Raw genomic sequence first — 20004 nt, 5'->3', positions numbered from 1 at the left:
GTTACCTTTTTGTCTGATCTTTTACAAGTGCACAGCTGTCTACACATGAGAGGTAAGGGCATTTGACATGAAGTAATCAATTAAATATACTGTTAAAACATCTATTATAAGATAGACACAAGTTTGCAAATCTACATTGCACACATATTATCAATATACCATGATATACAACTTCTTACTATGCAATATATCCATTCCTGGGATTACTTAAATGTGAGAAGTGAGGATATTTATATAGCTGCAGTCACCTTGACAACCATGTTCTTCCTTAAGAACTATGTTTCCATGTCAACCAACCTGAAGAGCCTATGGAATGGGAGTGAGTGGGCGTGAGAAGGTCTTCTTCCTCTGAGGACATCTGTGATTGAGATGCTCTGCAGCCCTACCCCAACCCAACGATGGAAAGCTATCTGGAGTATGGTTCTTGACCATAGGCCTTGACCACTATGTGTCAGGTGCATTCATCTCCTATCCTTACCCTCTAATCTCCTCTCTCATGTCCTGTTTCTCCCTCTCTCCCTCTATCTCTCAAGCCTCTTCAACTCCTCCAGTCCATGTGATAATCTCATTAGGGAAAAGAGGAGGGTAATAGAGGTAATTTGTGTGATCTGGGTTGACTGACTCTGCACTGTTAAATGTGATTCATTTTACCTTGCCTCTTTCACAGCCTAACCTCATAATCCTTCATTATGCATAATTAGCCAATTATCCCCTCTCTGTCTGAGGAGATCAAATATAAATAGAAGGTTCCAGGTGAACTGTGGCAGGGCCTTTCTCCTCTCCCCTACTTTAACCTTCTCCTCTCCCCTCCCCTCCTTTGCTCTTCCCCTTACTGGCCTGAAAATCGATTTCTCTGTTACACATTACTCCCGAAAAGAAGATTGCATGTAGTTAGGGAATTTTGTGTGTCTGTGTGTGTCTGTGTGTGTGTGTGTGTGTGTGTGTGCGTGCATGTGTGTGGATAAAGACAGCAGAGCCCCCCATGTTCTCTCTATTGCTGTGATAGGCAACAGCTGAAAGGTATTTAATCCTTACAACCATAGGCTAGACCGCTCAAGTGTCTTTCACATTCCTACACAGATGAACCTCCCCCCCACCCACCCACACATCATTTCACATACCCTGCCACTGTAAAACCACTGCTACTACCCCTTATTGCAATTATTGCACCCGCAAGAACATTGAACAACCTATACACACACACTGGACTCACAGTAGACTTTAACCTAGCTGTTCCTAGAGATTCTTCTATCAGTTACACACAGAGTATAACTCTGTTTATGTTCAACCTGGGTCCTATCCTAGTTCATTAGCCTTCCCTCATACACACACGCGTACACGCACTCACACCACACACACACAATCTCTCCTGTCTGTGGCCTGCCTGTAGCTCCATAGAAAGGGGAGTGGCTGTGGTAAGATGTGTCCCTGTCTGCCTCCAGGCACAGCTGCCACAAGCCCAGCCCAGCCACAAGAGCCAATCACCAGGGGTCGTGTCACCGCCTGTCCTGTTAGCCTGGAAATCTCTCGGCCCATAGAAGGGGTTTCCTGTCCCGGCACCGGACTTCCTGACGTCCTTTTAGGGTGTTTCCTGTGCTGACTCTTGGCTGACTGCCCAGACAAACTGGTGCAGGGATTTTATTTCCCAGCTTTTTTCCTACTCTGTCTGTGACTGGGGAGAAAAACAAGATTGGGCTGTGTGCTAGATTGATGATGATGGCTGGTGTGTGTGTTTTTATGTATGTGTGTGTGTGTGTGTGTGTGTGTGTGTGTGTGTGTGTGTGTGTGTGTGTGTGTGCATGCGTGCGTGCTTGTGTGTGTGTATGTGTGTGTGTGTGTGTGAAGGAATGACAGTTTTAACCGTGTTACTGCCTGTGTCTGTAATTTTTTCAGAACAAAGGAAAGAATGGTTGAGAATGTTGGCAATGATGTCAGAAGTGGTGCGACAGGGTTTTCTAGTGTGTGTGTGTGTGTGGGGGTGTGTGTGTGTGTGTGTATAAGTGTGTGTGTATAAATGTGTGTGTGTTTGTGTGTGTGTGTGTGTGTGTGTGTGTGTGTGTGTGTGTGTGTGTGTGTGTGTGTGTGTGTGTGTGTGTGTGTGTGTGTGTGTGAAAGGTGAGATCAGCTTGTCTGTGCCTGGCAGACTTAAAGGGTATAGTGTAGTCTAGTATTGTATTTAACACTTATTTGTAATTTTGTAAAGCATACATTTAGCATGTATGTATGTAGAAATGACATAGATGGATCAGATAGAGACCTTGGAGTGTGCAGGCAGACTGACCCCTAACTATCAAGCTGAGATTAAATTAATTTCACACTGTGTTTCTCATACATGACAGCATACATTCATACCTACATTCATACATCCATCCATACATCCATCCATCCATCCATACATACATACATACATACATACATACATACATACATACATACATACATACATACATACATACATACATACATACATACAACAGGTTTAACATTTACATGTTTATACAGTGTCACTTTGCTGTTTCAGGATTTCAGGGGCTGTAGAAAATCAGCAAATGCATTTCCTGTACGATAGCCCTCTCTCCGTAGGCTAAGTGCTTCACAGTGAATTCCAGTTTTCAATTATTTGATGAAACTCATTCATACATGTAATGATGTCATGAAGTTTGTGTAATGAGCTGTTCGTTTAGAATATGAATACATGAAAAGTACAGTTATGTAACACTATAATGCTGCTATTATTCAAGTACATGGCGCCAATGTGATCAACGTGGAGAGTTATGATGATTGGCGCTTAGGGGGGAAAAACAACAAAAGGGAATTGCTTTTCAGTAGTGTACTTCCACCTTCGATTGTCTCTGCTCAGTCAACAGCCTTTTTGCTAATAGGAATACCAGAGAAAATTACAACTTTCAGAAGTTACCTTTGGAAAACATGCATGTGATTAAGAGTGGAGTGGACAAGAGAGTTTGAGGCCAGGTTGAAACCAAGTGAGAATTGTGGCATGACTAACAAGCAAAAAAGTAAGATGACATGGCACTTGAGCAGCAGTCAGAACGTTGACTGGCCTGACCTGAACCGCGATCAAAAAAGTCCTGAGTGGATAGTGTAACCTTAGAGTTAGCTCTGAGTCTGAGTCAAAAACTTGGTGGAAAACGTTTCTCTGTTGCCCCCTGCTGTTCTCATAAGCAAACAACAACTTATTGTGTACTTTACAAAAGTTCATTGGTTAAGAGCAAAGAGTCCTAGAAGTTATGGCTGGCAAAAAATGTGACACTTTATGGAATACATCAATAATGATATGGGATCACCCTGGAGAATACCTCTCCCTGTCTTTCCCTACCCACTTTTAATCTCACACACCTGATTAATTACAGCAACCGGCTGCAGGTGTGTGGCTTTTTAGTGTCTATGATAAGGCTTGTGTGGCGCTGGCATTGTGTGTTTTACTTTATCACCCTAGTCCCCAGCTAACTTGAGATGAAGTTGTAACCTTTATTATGTACCATTTTTAAGGCTGGAGGCATTGCGATTGATCAAGCCATCCTTTGGGTGTTAAAGAACAAATTAATTTACTAGATTGATTAGTTGGGTATTAATAGTGTAGACAATTGTCTACTATATTCTGCTGAATTCAGTTTTTCCTGTGAAATTTATTTTGGTGAGTCTGGTTGTGGAACAGTGTGTGGCCGCTAGTAGTTATGAAGGACGAAATAGCAGCAGCTGTGTTCTTTGTAGCACGACTGGTCAAGAGACATGGCTGCCTGGACAACGAGGGCAGAGATCGCTTTGCTGCTGCTCTGACCTCTGCTCTGTTTGAGAGCTACAAGAACCATTGGTACCCACACACTCCCACCAAAGGCCAGGCGTACAGGTCAGTAGACACACACACACACACACACCAGGTTAAGTGCCACCCAGAGACCAAGATCAGGTCTAAATGTCAGTGCATGGATGTGCACATCCACCAGTGGGAGTATGTCCTGATCTAATGTTTTTTATACGTCTGTGTGCAGGTGTTTGCGTATGAATCGTTTCCAGTTGAGGGACCCAGTGTTAGAAAGGGCATGTATAAAAGGTGCCATTCTGTACGAAGATCTGGGGTTGCCAAATGAACTTACTGTCTGGGTGGACCCAGGAGAAGTCTCCTGCAGGTATGGAATTCTCTTCTAGAGCATTTAAGAACAGATGGAATCATTTGGAGCATTCTAGAGCTGATGAGAATCGGTTTGAAACCTGGTTCATGACGTTTAGCAGGGTAAATGTGTATTGGCATAATTTCCAAAGTGACCTTACGAACTCTGTTCATTTTAACAAGCTTATGAATAGGCTTGGTCCATATAATACTGGAACAAGTGGTAGAGCGTTTTTGTGTTGGTGTGATGCTTTCTCTGTGCAGGTATGGGGAGCGCTGTGCACCCTTCTGTGTAATTCAGCTGGAGGACTTCCACCGTGGTGGTGGGGAATTTTCTCGTCGTATTCAAAATGCTGTGGAGCGTGCTGCCTTGGATGTCCAATCAGGGGCCTTGTCTGATGAGGAGGGTGGGGACACCAGCATGAGTAGCAGTTGCAGCAGCCTATCAACTTCATGTCCTGCTCCAGGCCCAACCCCCAGCCTAGAGCCCAAAACGATTCCAACAGTGAGCAATCCTAACAGTGTCTACCAGGTGCACATACTTCCCATATCATTTATTGACATTTTATAATGTTTTTAATTTTGCATGTCAAGCAAGATCCTCAGATTCCATATGTTGCTCTCCTTCAGATCAGTGAATTTGCTCCAGCTGGTCCACAGCCGTGGGCAGGGTACCCCAAAAGGAAGCCTTTCTCTGGGGAGGGCCACCCATCTCATGCCCCTCCAGGGACCCTGTTCTCCCAGCACAGCTTACAGTTCCCTCCCCAGAAAGGCTACAAACCCTACAGGGCATCCTTCTGCTTTACTGGGCCCCGGGTTGACAAGTACCATTGGGTCAGCAAGTCCAGGTCCTAGGGAACTGGAACTGCTGGGGAACCAAGGCCCAGGAATGGAACTATAGAGATCTAGAAGGTTCAAGTTTACATTATTTATGAAATTATCAAAATTATGCTGATAAAGCATTTTTAATTGACAAGTATTTTAATTAAAAAAAAAACATTTTATGTTGTCTTAACTACAATTGCTATTTCTAAGTGTAAAAGATTGTCTGAATAAAAAGGATCAATTGTTTTTAAGAAATTGGTTTTCATACGTTATATGTAGCTGGTTTGGAAGGGTTCTCCATTGTCTCACGATTGAAGTTTGCGAGTCGATGTGCTGGCAATATGGTTAGTGATTGGTGAACTTTTTAAACAATCAGCTAACTACACTGCCTACACATCAACCCCAGCATGATTGATCCCATCCACACACATCAACTGAAAGTAGGGTGGAGAACATTGTAGTTGAAAAGGCCTGAACAGGAATGGACAAAATGTAACCATTTTCTCTTGATCACTATAGTTTTAGCTGGCAAAGCAGAAACAATGGCAAGGGACCTACCTGATGAAGTCTGATGAGGTGTCTGACTTCTGTAAAATGTCTCTGAAGTCTGGACTGAATATTTCAGCATCCTGCTGTTATTACTGCCTCAGAAGTTCTGATTGCTGTGTTGATGGTCCACCTCAGTTCTACAACACTGGTTTCCAAGGAGACTGTATGCACAGAGACTTGTGCCTTGCTTTGGGTCGTGCCTAGACTTGTCATAGTATCAATCAGGCAATGTTACCACAGTGATAATTCTAACAGCACTACTCAAAGGCCTGCTGCCCTCCAGAAGCTGCTCTTCCTTAACTCTGAATTGAACAGTGTGCTGGAGGAAACTGTCAAAGGACACAAGTATAAATTGGGATAAGAGTATAAATTGGGTTGGGTGTAAAAGGTGGTAATGTAACATATATACCTTTGTGTGTATATATATATTTACCGGTATATATGCTTTTACAATATATTCCAATACGTTTTTGCTGGATATTAAGGTTAGAAAATATTTGGTAGGCTTTTTTTATGATCATGCTCTGGATTGTTTTCCGGAAATGCTCCAACCTTTACATTTGTTTCTTTAATTACTTTGTCATCGAAATTGTTTTAACTGTTGCTACATTATTTCAAATGAGTGGAAAGGGGGAGGGCAATAGCAGCGTATACTGTTCCACTAACCAATGGGGTAATAGCTTTAACACTATGCCAGCTCTCAATATCGTATCACGGACTTTGTTGTTAGAAGGGTCCTATCGACCAGAGAACTTCCGGTGGTATAAAAATTGCCACGAGTTAGCAGCGGAATCGGAGAGTATCCATCTTGATAAGCAGCCTCCGTAACATTAATTTTTACAGTAAGCTCCTATTTTGAAACTCTATTTCTTTGAACACAAATCTGTTAAGTATTGCTTGCTACACGATTATTTGTTATGGCACTACTTTTTCCAGCTATTTATCGTTATTGAGCTGAAATAGCCGGTGTTTAGCCAATTTGCTAGTAAGGCGCTTTTTCAAGGCAGGCCGCAAATACGAATAGACAGCTACAATAGCTATAGCGAATAGCTGGATAGCTAGATGGTATGGGTTGTTAAACAAAGCTCAATTTTTACTTTTTAACATGTAATCAATCGCCTGTTTTTTTAGATTGTTTTGTACACTGCTAGTTAACAAACAATTCATTATTTAATATAGATTACAACCCCGTTGCTTTTAACGTCTCTAGCCGGCTAGCTAACTGCTAACTGGCTAGCTGAATTGACTAGCTAGGTCGAGTTAGCTGGGGGGTGCGGACCTGCATAATGAATTGACTGCGCAGAGTGCGCGGTCGACTTCAAATTTGAAAACGTAAGCCAACGTTTTTTGAGAAATCTTTTGCTGCATTCATGTAAACTCGATTCGATTTGTTTATATTTTCTTTAGGCGATCAACATGGCTGACGCTGAGCATCAGTTCATGGAGACCTCCGAAAATGGTAACGAAGGCGAGGAGGACCTGAACGGAACGGAGCAACCAGAGCCCGAGACAGAGGAACCGGAGGCAGAGGCAGACGAGAGCTGCACGGCAGAGGGAGATGAAGTAGCATTAGCAGCAGAGGAGGATGAGGAAGAAGAAGAGGATGTGGCCACTGTGGAGGCACAGGCCGAGGCAGAGGAGGAGGCCGAGGCTGAAGGCGAGGGAGAAGGAGAAGGCGAGGGAGAAGGTGAAGGAGAAGGCGAGGGAGAAGGCGAAGGAGAAGGCGAGGGAGAGGGAGACTCACAAAATGGAGCGGGCGAGGGGGGACAGATAAATGCAAGCAAAGGCGAGGACGACGCTGGGTAAGTCTTAAGACATTCGCTCTATTTAATGATTTAACAGATTTGTCTAGATAAAAACTTTAGTTTTTACAGGACAAAAACCCCAAACATTACAAATGCCAACTAATGCAATTTAAATCCATATTACCAATTTGTTTATTGTTGTCCATAGCTAATCTGTCTGTTTCTATCTGCAGGAAAATGTTTGTCGGTGGGCTGAGCTGGGACACTAGTAAAAAAGACCTGAAAGACTACTTCTCTAAGTTTGGGGAGGTGGCAGACTGCACAATCAAGATGGACTCGAACACGGGCCGGTCACGAGGATTTGGCTTCATCCTCTTCAAAGAAGCTGCAAGTGTAGATAAGGTGTGTGTGCATCCCGCTTAATAACTCGGCATGTATGTATGGGTCTTAGGGTTTCATCGTGCCATAATACTTTGATTGTGATGCTAACTTAAGTTTTGTCATTGTCCCCGTCAGGTGCTTGAACAGAAGGAACATAGACTAGATGGTCGACAGATAGACCCAAAGAAAGCCATGGCCATGAAGAAAGAGCCTGCTAAGAAGATTTTTGTAGGAGGTCTGAACCCAGAGGCCTCAGAGGATACCATCAGAGAATACTTCGGAGCCTTCGGAGAGGTTTGGCAACTTCACTTTTCTATGTCTTAGGGCCCCTGACTTTAAATCTACGGAAGATTCATTCAGATTACAGATTTGAGCATCTTTCTGTGTAGAATTACAGGATGTCCCAAATATGTCCTACGGCAATTAAATGCCACCCATGTCTAATGTCCATTACCATCCCTGCTTTGAAAGTTAACTGAAAGCTTAGTTAATAGTAGTCTTATTTGATGTGTAGGACATCTTAACCACAAGGGGGCTATGGTTCTTCAGTGTTCTAATGCATGTATCCATCTCTGCAACTAGATCGAAACCATAGAACTTCCTGTTGACCCCAAGTTTAAAAAGAGGAGGGGTTTCATCTTCATCACCTACAAAGACGAGACCTCTGTCAAGAAGTGCCTGGAGAAGAAGTTCCACACCGTCGAGGGCAGCAAGGTAACACGATGTTTGAAATGACGGGCGTCTGCCATGTCCAGAGCCCTAAGCAAAGTCTAATTCTGTGAAGTGGCAGGATTTAAAGATGCATATGGAAGTGGCAGGAGGACTGAAGGAGTAAGTGGATGACTAAAGGAGACTCTGAAAGAAAGGCTTTCCTCATTCTATCATGTCTTAAAGATACGCTAATGACAATCACGGACACAATATTGAAGACTCTGTATTAAGTTCAGATGATTATTTAATGTTTTGTACCCTCACTACTCGCATTTCCTTCCCAGTGTGAGCTGAAGATCGCCCAGCCTAAAGAGGTGTACCAGCAGCAGCAGTATGGAGGCCGGGGCGGCGGCAGGGGGGGTCGCGGTCGTGGGGGTGAGTTGCACTGCTAGAGGACCCCATTACTTGGGCTGTTTTTAAGTGTGCGCTCTCAATCTAGTTTTAATGCACATTTGTACATATATATATCATTAATTCACTTGGAGGGCTTTTTTAATCAAAAACGTTTGAACCTTTTCTGTTGGCACGGTCCACAAAATGTATCTGTACTGTAAGACTTACGGGTATAACATAATTACGGGTATAACATTAAAAGACTGGTGCGTCTTTATTCTTAACCTGCATGTTGCCCTCCTCCAGGTCAAACTCAGAATTGGAACCAAGGCTACAGTAACTACTGGAACCAGGGCTACGGTAACCAAGGTTACGGCTATGGTAGCCAGCAGGGCTATGGAAACTACGGTGGCTACGGGAACGACTACTACTCTTCCGGTTACTATGGCTACGGGGGTGGATACGACTACAGTGAGTATGAACAGACATGGCTGGCTGGCGGGCTGGCTGACTGTTTGACTTGTCTCTGCACAGAAGCACTCAGTCCTCTCTCTCTTCCCGCAGACCAGGGAAATACAAGCTATGGGAAAACTCCAAGACGTGGAGGCCACCAGAGTAGCTACAAGCCATACTGATCACATGTAGTGCAGGTATGCGTTTCTAGTGCCTTGTAACACTGTGGTGCCTTTTTGTAGCTGTTTAGAAACCTGTGGCAGTGATGCTAACTCGATCCATGCCAAGATGTAGCCTCCATTCTGGCTGAGGGAGGGGAAGCCCATTGTGGTGGATTTGAACCAAATTACCCTACTCAATTCGGACCAATTCGTTTTTATTACCGTTAGTTCATAGTGCTGTGTTGGAGTTTTTACACACAACTTCCAAATCTTATTGATTATGATTAGCACGAACTAGGCATCATAGATGCACCCTAACCACTACACTACAGATCACTAAGGGTTGCTGTTGCGGTGGACCATGTTCAAACCAGTGGGTTTTTCTACAGTGGGAGATGGGAGACTATCTGCTTTGAGGCTGCACAGCGACTTCAACAAATATCTGCCCTTTACTCCTATAATGCTATGCTCTATCTACATATCAATCTAACCAGCAGTATTGGCTTCCTAATCCAACCAGCCCCCTTTCCTCTTCTTGCATGCTTGATCTCCTCCTAGCTGTCTGCTTCATGTTTGGTGTTGGTGGTGGGATTGTGTGAATATGATTGTGTGCTACAACGTGTCTTTTTTTCTGTTTTCTTTCTCTCTCCAACCTCTCCAGGACTCAAGTAACTGAGTGAGAGACTGTGATGAACGGCAACTAAGACAAGTATGATGATGCAGGACTTGACACTCGACTTTGTGACAACAGACCATTTGTACAGACCATCTGATGAACTGGGGAAGCAATGTCACTTTTCCACGTTTTTATTTTAGTCCTTTTTCCCTTTGTTTTTTTTGTTTCTTTTTTTTTTTCCGGTCCACATTTCCAGGAATGGAAGTGTAATTTTTACTGTACTTTTTGGTACCTTTTTTGAATCTAATGTATTGTAATGGTTGTATTTTACATGTCTACTGGATTTACATGAGAATCTGAAGCCAACTGAGCTTTTGAAATAAAACAATTTTGAGTAATTTGGTCCCAGTCTTTCTAGATGATCCTGATGACAGATTTGCAGTGAGACTTTGCAACTACAGTTTGGAGGATGGGGGGGGGGGGGAGCAGGGCTATTGAGATGGGGTATGATGTAAAGGGATTGTGTGATTTCATTTAAGATTGTTAAAGGACTGTCTGCGTCTTGGCTTGTAGACAAGAACAACCATTTATCTCCTACTTTTGCTTATTTTAATTTCTGTTAAAGTGCCATTGATAGAAATTACATTTTAAGTTTAATGTCTGCTATATTACCGATGGGAGTTCCGGTTCTCCCCTGGAAACTCCGTATTCAGTGTCTTTGGCGACTTGGTAGAAATAAACATTTTGGTTAATAGCTAATGTGTCAATCTCTAATGCTTACTGTAATGGATATTTGTTAATCTCAATGGCTTTCTATGGATTGTATGATTTGAAGCGCTGATACTTTGTCATTCTCCATTGTTAGATTAAGTCCCTTGTGAATTTTCTGTGGCAGGACATGATATATATTTTTTACATTTGATTATTCAGGGCTGAAAAGCAGAAGATCTCTAAAGAAGAGGGGGGGGGGGGGGGGGGGGGGTTGTAATAAAAGGTTATCACTGGTCAACAGCTTACTTTTTAGTGCAGGATGTTAAGTCTAGAGATGCAGCAATGGTTTAAATATTACATCATAAGTCTTTACCAAGAAACTAGTCTACTTCATGTGTGCTAAAGTGAACAGAGATATGCATTCTTAAATGCAATAAGAAAGTGTTGCAGTTTATACCCAGAACATCTGAAAAATATACTCCTACATTTTCTAAGTAGCACAAGTGTGAAGTTGCAAGCTTCTATGCTCTCCAGCTTATCGAATCCTGGCCCTCCAAGAATGTTAAAATGGTGGAAGTTATCTCCCGAGGACCCAAGACAACTGCTCAATCTCAGATGGGATAGGTATAGGGCTTGACTAATCTGGAGAATCCCAAGGTTATCCTCCAATGCACACACTTAACTGATTCTCTCTCTTATTGGTTGATTGTGCATCTGTTTCAGCACCCCCTGCCTTTCAGGGCCTGGGTGATGCAGTGACACGTTTCTATAATTGATAACAAACCAATATAAGTATAACTCCCTTTAATGAAAACATGACTTGAACATTCCATTGACACGGTATTGACATTTTTGACAATGTTACGGAAGAGGAGACCTAGGAAAAACATGTATACCGGATATATTTATTGTTACAACCATCAATATTTATCAGCATTTAAGCTTTGTGAGAGATTACTCTTTGTGTACCAAGATGGGTTGACGTGTGACAGATAGGCAGTGATAAAGTACCCAAATGCAAGAAAATGACAATTTCCCTTTGCTTGATGTCCTGTCACAAAACTAAATCGGTCATCAACATACCCTCCTTCAAGCAATGCTTTCCAGCAAATTTCAAATGTATTTCTTATAGGTATATCTTTATTAAGGAATGATACTTCCTAACTGTAGGCCATTTATAGATCATGTCCTTGTGTGCCAGGACAGTGTTGTAGATGGAGCCTTGACCATATAAGATCATGCTTCACTGAAAATGAAAAAGACATGCTTTGTTGAGGAGACAATCATTTCCTGAGATGAAATGTTTTGGCACAGTGGATGTAGGGACATAAGGTGTTATTTCAATCGAAGAGAGTACAGGTGTGTCCTCATAAATGCCAATTTTGATAAAAGTGCAATTTTATTAGATTTCCCTTCTGTCACTACATTCTCTGTAGGTTAATTGCAACGGATGCTGTATCTGTCTCGGATTTGAAGCCTTTCAGAGCTTGCGGTCATGATCCGGCTTCAGTCTCCAGCCATTGCAGTTACCACAGATTAACTGTACCAATATTTGCCCAAAAAATAATACCAGTTACTTTTATAAAAGTACCACATTTTTTACAACTGCTTTTTTAAAGCACATAACGTTTCATTGCTGACTTGTGTCTGTACTGTGCATGGAAAAAACACAAATTAGTTTAACATGTAATCTTACAGGATTGCAGACAGCTGCTTGTTTTGACTGGTTTGTGATACTAATCACTAGCATAAAAAACAACGGTATAATCTTCCATAAAATTAGTATTGTAAGTATGATATAGGGTTGGTATTGAGATACTGAGTAGGTATACAGTAGTCATGCAACACTATTCAGCCATGCTTTTTAAAAGCATAAATGCAGATTGAAAAATAAAACACAGGACAGAGGTACGTGATCAAAGCAGTTCGTTGTGGTTTGTCGTAAAAGTCCACTTTTTCCTCGTACTAGCTGTTAATATATCTTAAAACCAAGAAAGTAACATGAGTGTGACAAGACAGTGCCCTTGAAAACTAACTTTGTTCTTTTTCCTTAGGTCTGCTCTCCAAACAAGTTTAAACCACAAAGAAAACCTGTTTTAATAAATAAATGACCCACAACCAGCAGGGGAATAGGTTAAGGACAAGAGTGCAACAATAAGTTTACAGACAAACTGTTTAACATTCTCTCTAAAATGTAATGACATCAATAAATACAAATCTATCCTCCAAAGGGATTAAATATTAATTTTCTTGTCCACTAGGAGGCTCTTGATGCGCTGCTTCAAGGAAGACTCTCCTGCTCAGCTGCCTGCAGTTATTGGTTATTGTTCAGTACGAGTATTATACTGTGGATGTATTTAATCTATCAATTGATTGTCCCTGGTTGTATAAATAACCAAATACACATCTGAAGTCCCCTGTCTGCATTCAAATATTGATAAAGGGTTAGGTGAGGGGATACAGTGTTTAGTGTACCACACAGGCCATATTCAGGGTGTCCGACCAGGGATATGAGGCCTCTAATAAGTGGTCTATAACAGTGGTTCTCACCCCTGGTCCTCAAGTACCCCCTGTCCTGACGGTTTTAGATATTTCCCTGTTCCAACACACCTGATTCAAATAAATTGTTGTTAGCAGGCTTACGCATTAACTAGATAACGACCCATTCATTTGAATCAGGTGTGTGGAGCAGAGAAATATTTAAAACATGCAGGACAGAGTAGAGTGGGCATGTGTGTGCGTGCGGATCAAGTCATGCATGCAGAGACATTCGTGTGGCTGTCCCTGGTCTCTAGCCCGCCTCAGACACAGAGGCTGGGTGAGAGAGAGAGACAGCACACATCAGCACCTCACCATGTTGTGACCATATACATGTTTACAGTATGTACATAGATAGAAGCCTACAGAACAACCAAACAGGTGTGTGCATGTGTGTCCTTTGTGTGTTTCAAAACGTACACAAGAAAGCTGTGTACGTTTTGAAAACCTAAAAAAAAGTTCATTTTTAGGTAGATTCGTTTTTTTTTTAATCACGCCTTTCAGTGTGGCATGCTTGTGCCAAGGAGGTATGTGTATCTGCAATTGTGTTTGAAGATAGGATGTAAAATCCACATGTGGTTCTGGGTGTATATCTGTGTGTGTCTTTTTGTGAAAGTATGTGTCTTTGTGTTGGGATGTGAGGTAGCTGGCTATTTAAGTCATTGCCTTATTACTTCCAGCTCTCTGGGTACAGTTGAGGCTTCTGAAGCCCGGTAATGTGACCCGGCCGTGGGTGTAAATGTCCCGGTCGAGCCCCTGGTTCATCCTCTTGACGAGGTTCTTCTCGTAGAGCAGGGGGTGGTAGGCCCCCAGTGTGCAGGCAGCGTCATAGAAACGCTGGTAGTAATGACACAGCTCGGTCTTCCTCCGGGACGGCAGGAACTCGTACACATGCACGACATCACACAATGACATCATCAGAACTGTGCCTGAGGGCAGGAAGGCAGGACAGAGGAGGAAGTTTAAATGAATCCGTAAATGTCAGGATTGACACATTCAATTGTTCATCATTGACACATTCGTTCGTAACCTTTTTCTAATGTACTCATGCACTGATAAGAGTCATGCTCAAGGAAACAAATTCATTACTAACACTAAATAAATACTTGGTTTTCAGTTATATTGAATAATCCCATGGATCAGGGCCATGGATAGAGTCGGGCACAATTAGAAAATCCAACAAATCAGGATGAACTAGGATCAATAATGTCAAAAGTAATCTAGGAGGCATTATTCCTTTACCTAGAAGGCCAGAAGAGGGTGGATTTTTCTGTATGGGTTCTGCCATGTTATCCTGGATTCGTTGCCAAAGCTGCCACTCAAAGCGAGGATGCAGGATGTAGAAAGGCTGGAGAGGGTGAAGCCTCCTGTAGCGTTGGTACTGATCAAAGATGGGGTAATCTGTCTTGTTGTACCACTGAGGCAAAGAGAGGTCGAGAGTCTTCCGCTTGCCATATTCAATTCCCGGTCATTCTGTATGTGTGTATATGTCTCGACTGCGTGTTAGCTGGAGAAGGATGATGCTGTGTCCAATGTTGGTGTCTCTTACCTTGCTGAGATTAGCAGAGAAAGGTGCAGGATCCCAGGCCACCAGAACACCAGTGCTATACAGAGAACTGGACAGGAAACGGTGGTCTTCTGAAGCCATCACCTAGGATCCAGTAGAAAACATCCAACCCACCACAGGTTACCACAGATGATCCTGCTTATGTGCCATACTTTTTCTGTTAAACACTTTTATTTGATCAGATGTCCATGGGGAAAAAGGGGAACTTAATGAAAACTTATGGACAACTTTTTCAACTATTAATTATTAACCTCAGTGTAGATGGTAGTCTTCATTAGGAGGAATTTGCAAACATTCAAGTCATTAGTTTAGACAAAACGCTTTTTAGACAAAAAGTTCACAGTCTGGAGAGCACCGCTGAATGGGCACTTTGTGGCCACTCATTTAGCACAACACAGCAATCTAAAAAGAATTCAAATACAGGTGATGTTTGTATAGAAGTCGCTTTGGATAAAAGCGTCTGCTAAATGAATAAATGTAAATGTAATGTAAATGTAAATGTAATGTAAATGTATAGAAACATGGTGGCTTTGAGAAAGCGTGAGAACGTTTGTGACAAGTCGGCGACAATTTGATTGTTAAGTGTCCTGTTACCTGTGAGTTGATGAGGCGGATAGTGGTCACGGAGCCAACGTCTTTTTCAAAACCCACAGTGGGTGCAGCGTTGAATCTGAGGACGGCGTCATGAGTGTCTGGAGATCGGAAACAAGGAGAGAAATTCCATCTCAGACATAACGTTAACAGTATTTTTTTACTTTTTTTTTACTCTTTTTGGTCGGCTGCTTTGAGATGTGCTTCTTATTCAAAAGGTGTATATCTAGGTTAGTATTTCTTTGGTTCCCACCTATCTCCTTCCCCAGTCCTGAGTAGCGTAGCGATCCAGCAGATGACACCACGGCGCAGGTCTTAAAGGGGCCCAGCTCAGAGGTGAGAGGTTTAGGGGGCAGCTGGGATGCCCAGGTCAGCGAAGAGAAGGGCTGAAGATCAGAGGTCAGAGTGGAGACTTCCACCTTCTCCTTCAACTGGCAGAGCAGCTCAGGACCGCTCACCTTGGGGCGGCTGACCACACCCCCAGGTCCGGAGACCTCCACCCCATACTTGTTCATCGCCTACACAAAAAGGCAAGGAGGGGTGACATGGGGATGAGAAGAACAATTTTACTAAGTTTCAAGGAGGGGAAACTGTGATGATGGTGAAGATGACAAGAATACAGTTTTAATGCTGTACTCACCATGCGGTCTCTCTCTCACCTGATAGTTCTGCACCACCTTTCTCAGCCTGTGTCCTAACATGCTGCTTGACATCTCATCGTCCCACACCTCCCCCAGAGCTCCGTTGGGCCCGAAGAACGCAGCATCTCCTGCGCCGCTCAGCTCCCCCTTACGACGCCCACCAAACAGGGTCTCCATTGCACGCCTGAAGGGGCGGGGCAAAAGCCAAGCGAGAAATCCTGTGGGCTCCCGCTCTTTCTGTTTCCACTTGGAGTGTGTTTCCTTAACCTCCTGGGTGTGGTTTGGCGATGAAAGCACAGGGATTGGACGGTGGGGGTTGCCAGGGACGACGCCTGGAAGCTTCTGAGGGTCGATGTACATTGGCTTGGCCCCGCCTCGCAGCACCTGTCAGACAGACAACAGTACTTATGTCTGTTGTTGGGTATTATGAATTTCAGACACACAAATGGCTTCTGAAACATGATGAAACGTGTTTTCCTGCTAACAGTGACAACTGTTAGACATTTAGGGGGCGAACCTTGATGACAGAGTGTGCGCGGGGCTGGGCACGGGTGCGTGCCCGCACACCGAAGATTGCATCCGTGACGGGAACGCTGTTCTCAGCACAGAGGGCGTAGAGCAATGCCATGGAGACGCAGAAGAAGCCCATGCATAGCGCCCCTCTGCGAGCCCGCCGGCGCATACGCCACAGCAGGCTGACCCGGTCCATCGCTGCCCCGGGGATCTGGAACAGAAGGAGGGGGGGAGGGAATGGAATGGGAGGATGAAGAGAAAGCTTTAATAAGAGCGAAAGGGATCAGGACAAACATGAGTATTTAAGAGAGGGATGGACGTTGGATAGAGAGATATGGAGTGGAGGAAATGGCATACAGCCATAAGAGGATTAGATCTGATAGTTCAGAATATACTAACTTACGTGGCATGCTATCAAGTGCCAATCACAGCTGGAGAAATAAAACTACAGTGAAAACTGAGTCTAAATACAAGATCCAAAAAAATTCTAAATTCTAAATTCAAATTCTTTATATTTAAGGAACCTTACAAGAGACACATACAGCATTCTATCAGCAAAATAAGAAAAGGCTCAAGAAAGAGAGCGAGAGATGGGGATGAGAAACACACTTGCACAGCCCTGGGCCAACTGGGCTCAGAAAGGGAGGGTGGTCTGATAGAAGGAGAGGAAGGAGGAGACTGATCTACAGTAACAATGGGATAGATAGACTGAAAGGCGAGCCTGAAATTGAGAGGTTGATTCAGACTGACCTATGGAGGACAACAGTACTACAACTACTACTGCAACTAAGACAGAAGTCAGGACAGGACCGAGAGATGGGAGGTGTGATCTGGTGTTTAAACAAATCTGGTCTTCCCAGAGGAAGGAGACAAAACTTCACAAATCACAAAAATCTTTATAATCTGGCAAGCACCAAAGAGAACAGGGAGGTTATAGCTTCTACATTACATAGCATTTAGACCACAGCCTCAAATGAATGTTTTTAGTAGAGAAGATAAAAAATATTCTACGCATTAAAGAACTGGAACTACATTCAATCTAAGGGGAGTGTTAGAATCATAAGCCATTATTTCAATTTACTTCATCAGAGTATTTTTTCCCAGTGTCTGAAGACAATGATTAGACAATTCTAAAGAGAACTGATGTTTTGAGTTTCATTAGCTGTTTTGAGCCTCTTCGAGTACAAAGATATCCTTTCATTAAAGCGTTAGAGTGATAACTGTGGAAAACGGATGTTGGTTACTGGGGCATAGCTTGGGGGAAGTTAATGAAAGACATTAACACACGCACACACACACACACACACACACACACACACACACACACACACACACACACACACACACACACACACAACATCAATAGCATATGAGGCTGGCACATGAAATACCCAGCTTGGATACTGACAGTGTCTGTTTGGGTTTGTGGTGTAAAATGACAATTTTACAGATAACCTAAAAGGGAAATTCAAAATGGGAGTAGGTCAAAATGTATTGATTTGATGTGCTTTTAAGTGCATGATTGCATTTGAGAACAAGTGTTTGCCCACAGTTGGATAAACTCTTGTTGCATAAACACAGCTGTTGGTATGTAGCTGCATAGAGCTGCAGGGAACCTTTGAAATCAATATGTTCATGCTACATTATTTATTTGCTGTGGCAAGTCAATGCCCTTGCACAGAATCACAGGCATAGCTTACAACTACCCGCCTCACCCTTTCTCACACCCAGGATGCACTGTAAAGGGGATTATTTGTCCATTAGTGAAACTGAGCCAGGAAGAGTACCAGAACTGGAACTGGAAGAAAAACGATGGATGCTCTGTTCTGAGTGATCTGAGCAGCTGTATACTTTCTTTCTCTCTTTCCCTAGAAGTGTCACACATAACTATTCTGTATCCCCCCCCTAAAGTGGCAATTACAGATAATAAGAAAGAAGAATGTGGAATGAGATTGAGGGGGAAATAAGACTTTGGCCAGTAGAGTGATTGGGAAACAAGGACACCAATTTAGTTTTTTTCAGAATCTTTTAAGGTTAAATGGCATGATGACACAACCTTAGCCAGAAGGATCGGCCTTGTGAATTAACACATTATAGCACAAAACTGCACAAAGGCACAGGCACATCGGTGACTTAGAAACTAGAGGAACTGCAATTTGGAAGCGAAATGTGGTTGGATTATAACCAAGTTAGTGAGACAGATGGGAAGAGAGTACAGACTATCTGCTTAAACTGTCACAACAGTCAATCCCCTTCACTCTCCGGACACACACACACACACCTTGATGACAGCAGCTTATGATTGTGTGTGTGTGTGTGTGTACATTTTTAATCTCCTGTTTAAATCTACTGAAACCAAACCAACAGGAAGCTGTGTAAAGGTAGAAACCAATTAAACAGATATCTGACCATCTCATATTCTTTGCACTCCCTAATTTAGTTAATGGTTTTGTTGTTTACAGCTTTGCATAGTTACAGTAGTAGCATTCTACTTCTTAGTGTTCGAAGTACAGTACCTGTCACTAGACTGACTGTAGAGCCTTATAGGCTACATTACCAACATTTGAATGTTCTGCCATTTTTTTACATATTTTTTACGCAGAATTCAAATGCATGATTTGAATCATCGAATGCCCTATACTTAGCCTGGAGAGAAACTGTATTTAGTTTACAGTTTGATACATTTATTTGTGGGATATTTTGTAGGCTATATTGTAACAAAATACATTTTGATGAGGCTATCTTTGCCCATGTCTATGGACCCTCTAGTGTGATAGTCTTACCTTGTACCCCATTGTCCCGAGGCAGCACTATGTTTCAGGTGTTGTTGCTTAGATACTTGCCTCCATCTGCACTCCCATGATCTCTCCTTGGGTCAGTGAGCGGCCTATGGATGGACGCGCAGTGTTTACGTTAACGACCGTCGCTAACCCGAGACATGCGGACAGACTAAATAATACACAATAAATAAATAAATACATATATGGCACACACAGACACACTTACACAAAGCACCCTGTGTGCAACTAACCTGACGAAACGCTGCTCTCCTCGGGTAGCCTTCAGTCTGACACCACTCTATGTATAGAGGCAACAACGTCCATGATACCCAACCACTATTATCCCTCCATTTCCTATATAATTCCCTTTCACAATCCCCGTTGAATGTCGGTTTTTGTTGGGCGGACGAGCAAGCTGTGATCTCATAGAACCAACCACCGTGGTTTCGATGCTGCGGCAAACGCCAGACCCCTACTTGCATCTGCGCCGCCGAAGGGTCCGCTGCAGCTGCGCAGTGTTAAACCGTAAAATACAATAATTTCCGCAGATAAAAAGAAATTAAACAACGCAACACTACGTGGGTTGAAGAAACTATGTCGACTGTACCCTCAAACAGGACCTTGTCTTCACGCGCATTACAACTTATGTTGTGCCATATTCTTGAAGTCAGTTTTCACAAAAATATTTGAATAAATGATTGTCTTTTTCTGAGAGCCTACTGTAACGCTTAGACGTTGCGGGTCGGTTATGCACGGTTTT

The 20004-nt window shown here is 42.9% G+C and overlaps 3 protein-coding genes across 5 annotated transcripts; 2 read left to right on the top strand and 1 right to left on the bottom strand.

The window, feature by feature from the left end:
• The first annotated feature begins 3561 nt into the window (after positions 1–3561).
• On the top strand, positions 3562–5018 carry btg4 (B-cell translocation gene 4). Its single transcript, XM_047020751.1, has 4 exons — positions 3562–3868; positions 4011–4148; positions 4394–4661; positions 4760–5018. The coding sequence occupies exons 1-4, from the start codon at positions 3696–3698 to the stop codon at positions 4982–4984; spliced, it is 804 nt and encodes a 267-aa protein (XP_046876707.1). The 5' UTR covers positions 3562–3695; the 3' UTR covers positions 4985–5018.
• A 1225-nt stretch (positions 5019–6243) lies between these two features.
• LOC124468145 (heterogeneous nuclear ribonucleoprotein A/B-like) lies at positions 6244–10301 on the top strand. Of its 2 annotated transcripts, XM_047020748.1 has the most exons (9): positions 6244–6345; positions 6911–7305; positions 7482–7650; positions 7765–7923; positions 8212–8343; positions 8625–8715; positions 8980–9144; positions 9238–9323; positions 9949–10301. In XM_047020748.1, exons 2-8 carry the CDS (start codon positions 6920–6922, stop codon positions 9306–9308), a joined length of 1173 nt encoding a protein of 390 aa, XP_046876704.1. In that variant the 5' UTR covers positions 6244–6345; positions 6911–6919; the 3' UTR covers positions 9309–9323; positions 9949–10301. The 2 variants fall into 2 exon arrangements, with proteins under 2 accessions (XP_046876704.1, XP_046876705.1); XM_047020749.1 differs by lacking the exon at positions 9238–9323.
• A 1107-nt stretch (positions 10302–11408) lies between these two features.
• st6gal1 (ST6 beta-galactosamide alpha-2,6-sialyltranferase 1) lies at positions 11409–19725 on the bottom strand. Of its 2 annotated transcripts, none has more exons than XM_047021013.1 (9): positions 19496–19725; positions 19248–19413; positions 16469–16675; positions 15970–16335; positions 15564–15828; positions 15314–15411; positions 14702–14803; positions 14395–14569; positions 11409–14081 (listed from the first exon to the last, which is right to left on the bottom strand). In XM_047021013.1, the coding sequence occupies exons 2-9, from the start codon at positions 19257–19259 to the stop codon at positions 13807–13809; spliced, it is 1500 nt and encodes a 499-aa protein (XP_046876969.1). In that variant the 5' UTR covers positions 19260–19413; positions 19496–19725; the 3' UTR covers positions 11409–13806. The 2 variants fall into 2 exon arrangements, with proteins under 2 accessions (XP_046876969.1, XP_046876968.1); XM_047021012.1 differs by having other exon boundaries at positions 19248–19351.
• Positions 19726–20004: the final 279 nt, after the last annotated feature.

The sequence above is a fragment of the Hypomesus transpacificus genome, chromosome 5, assembly GCF_021917145.1.
Source record: "Hypomesus transpacificus isolate Combined female chromosome 5, fHypTra1, whole genome shotgun sequence".
NCBI lineage: Eukaryota > Metazoa > Chordata > Actinopteri > Osmeriformes > Osmeridae > Hypomesus > Hypomesus transpacificus.
The sequence above is the reverse complement of the archived record's forward strand: the minus strand, read 5'-3'. Positions and strand labels throughout refer to the sequence as shown.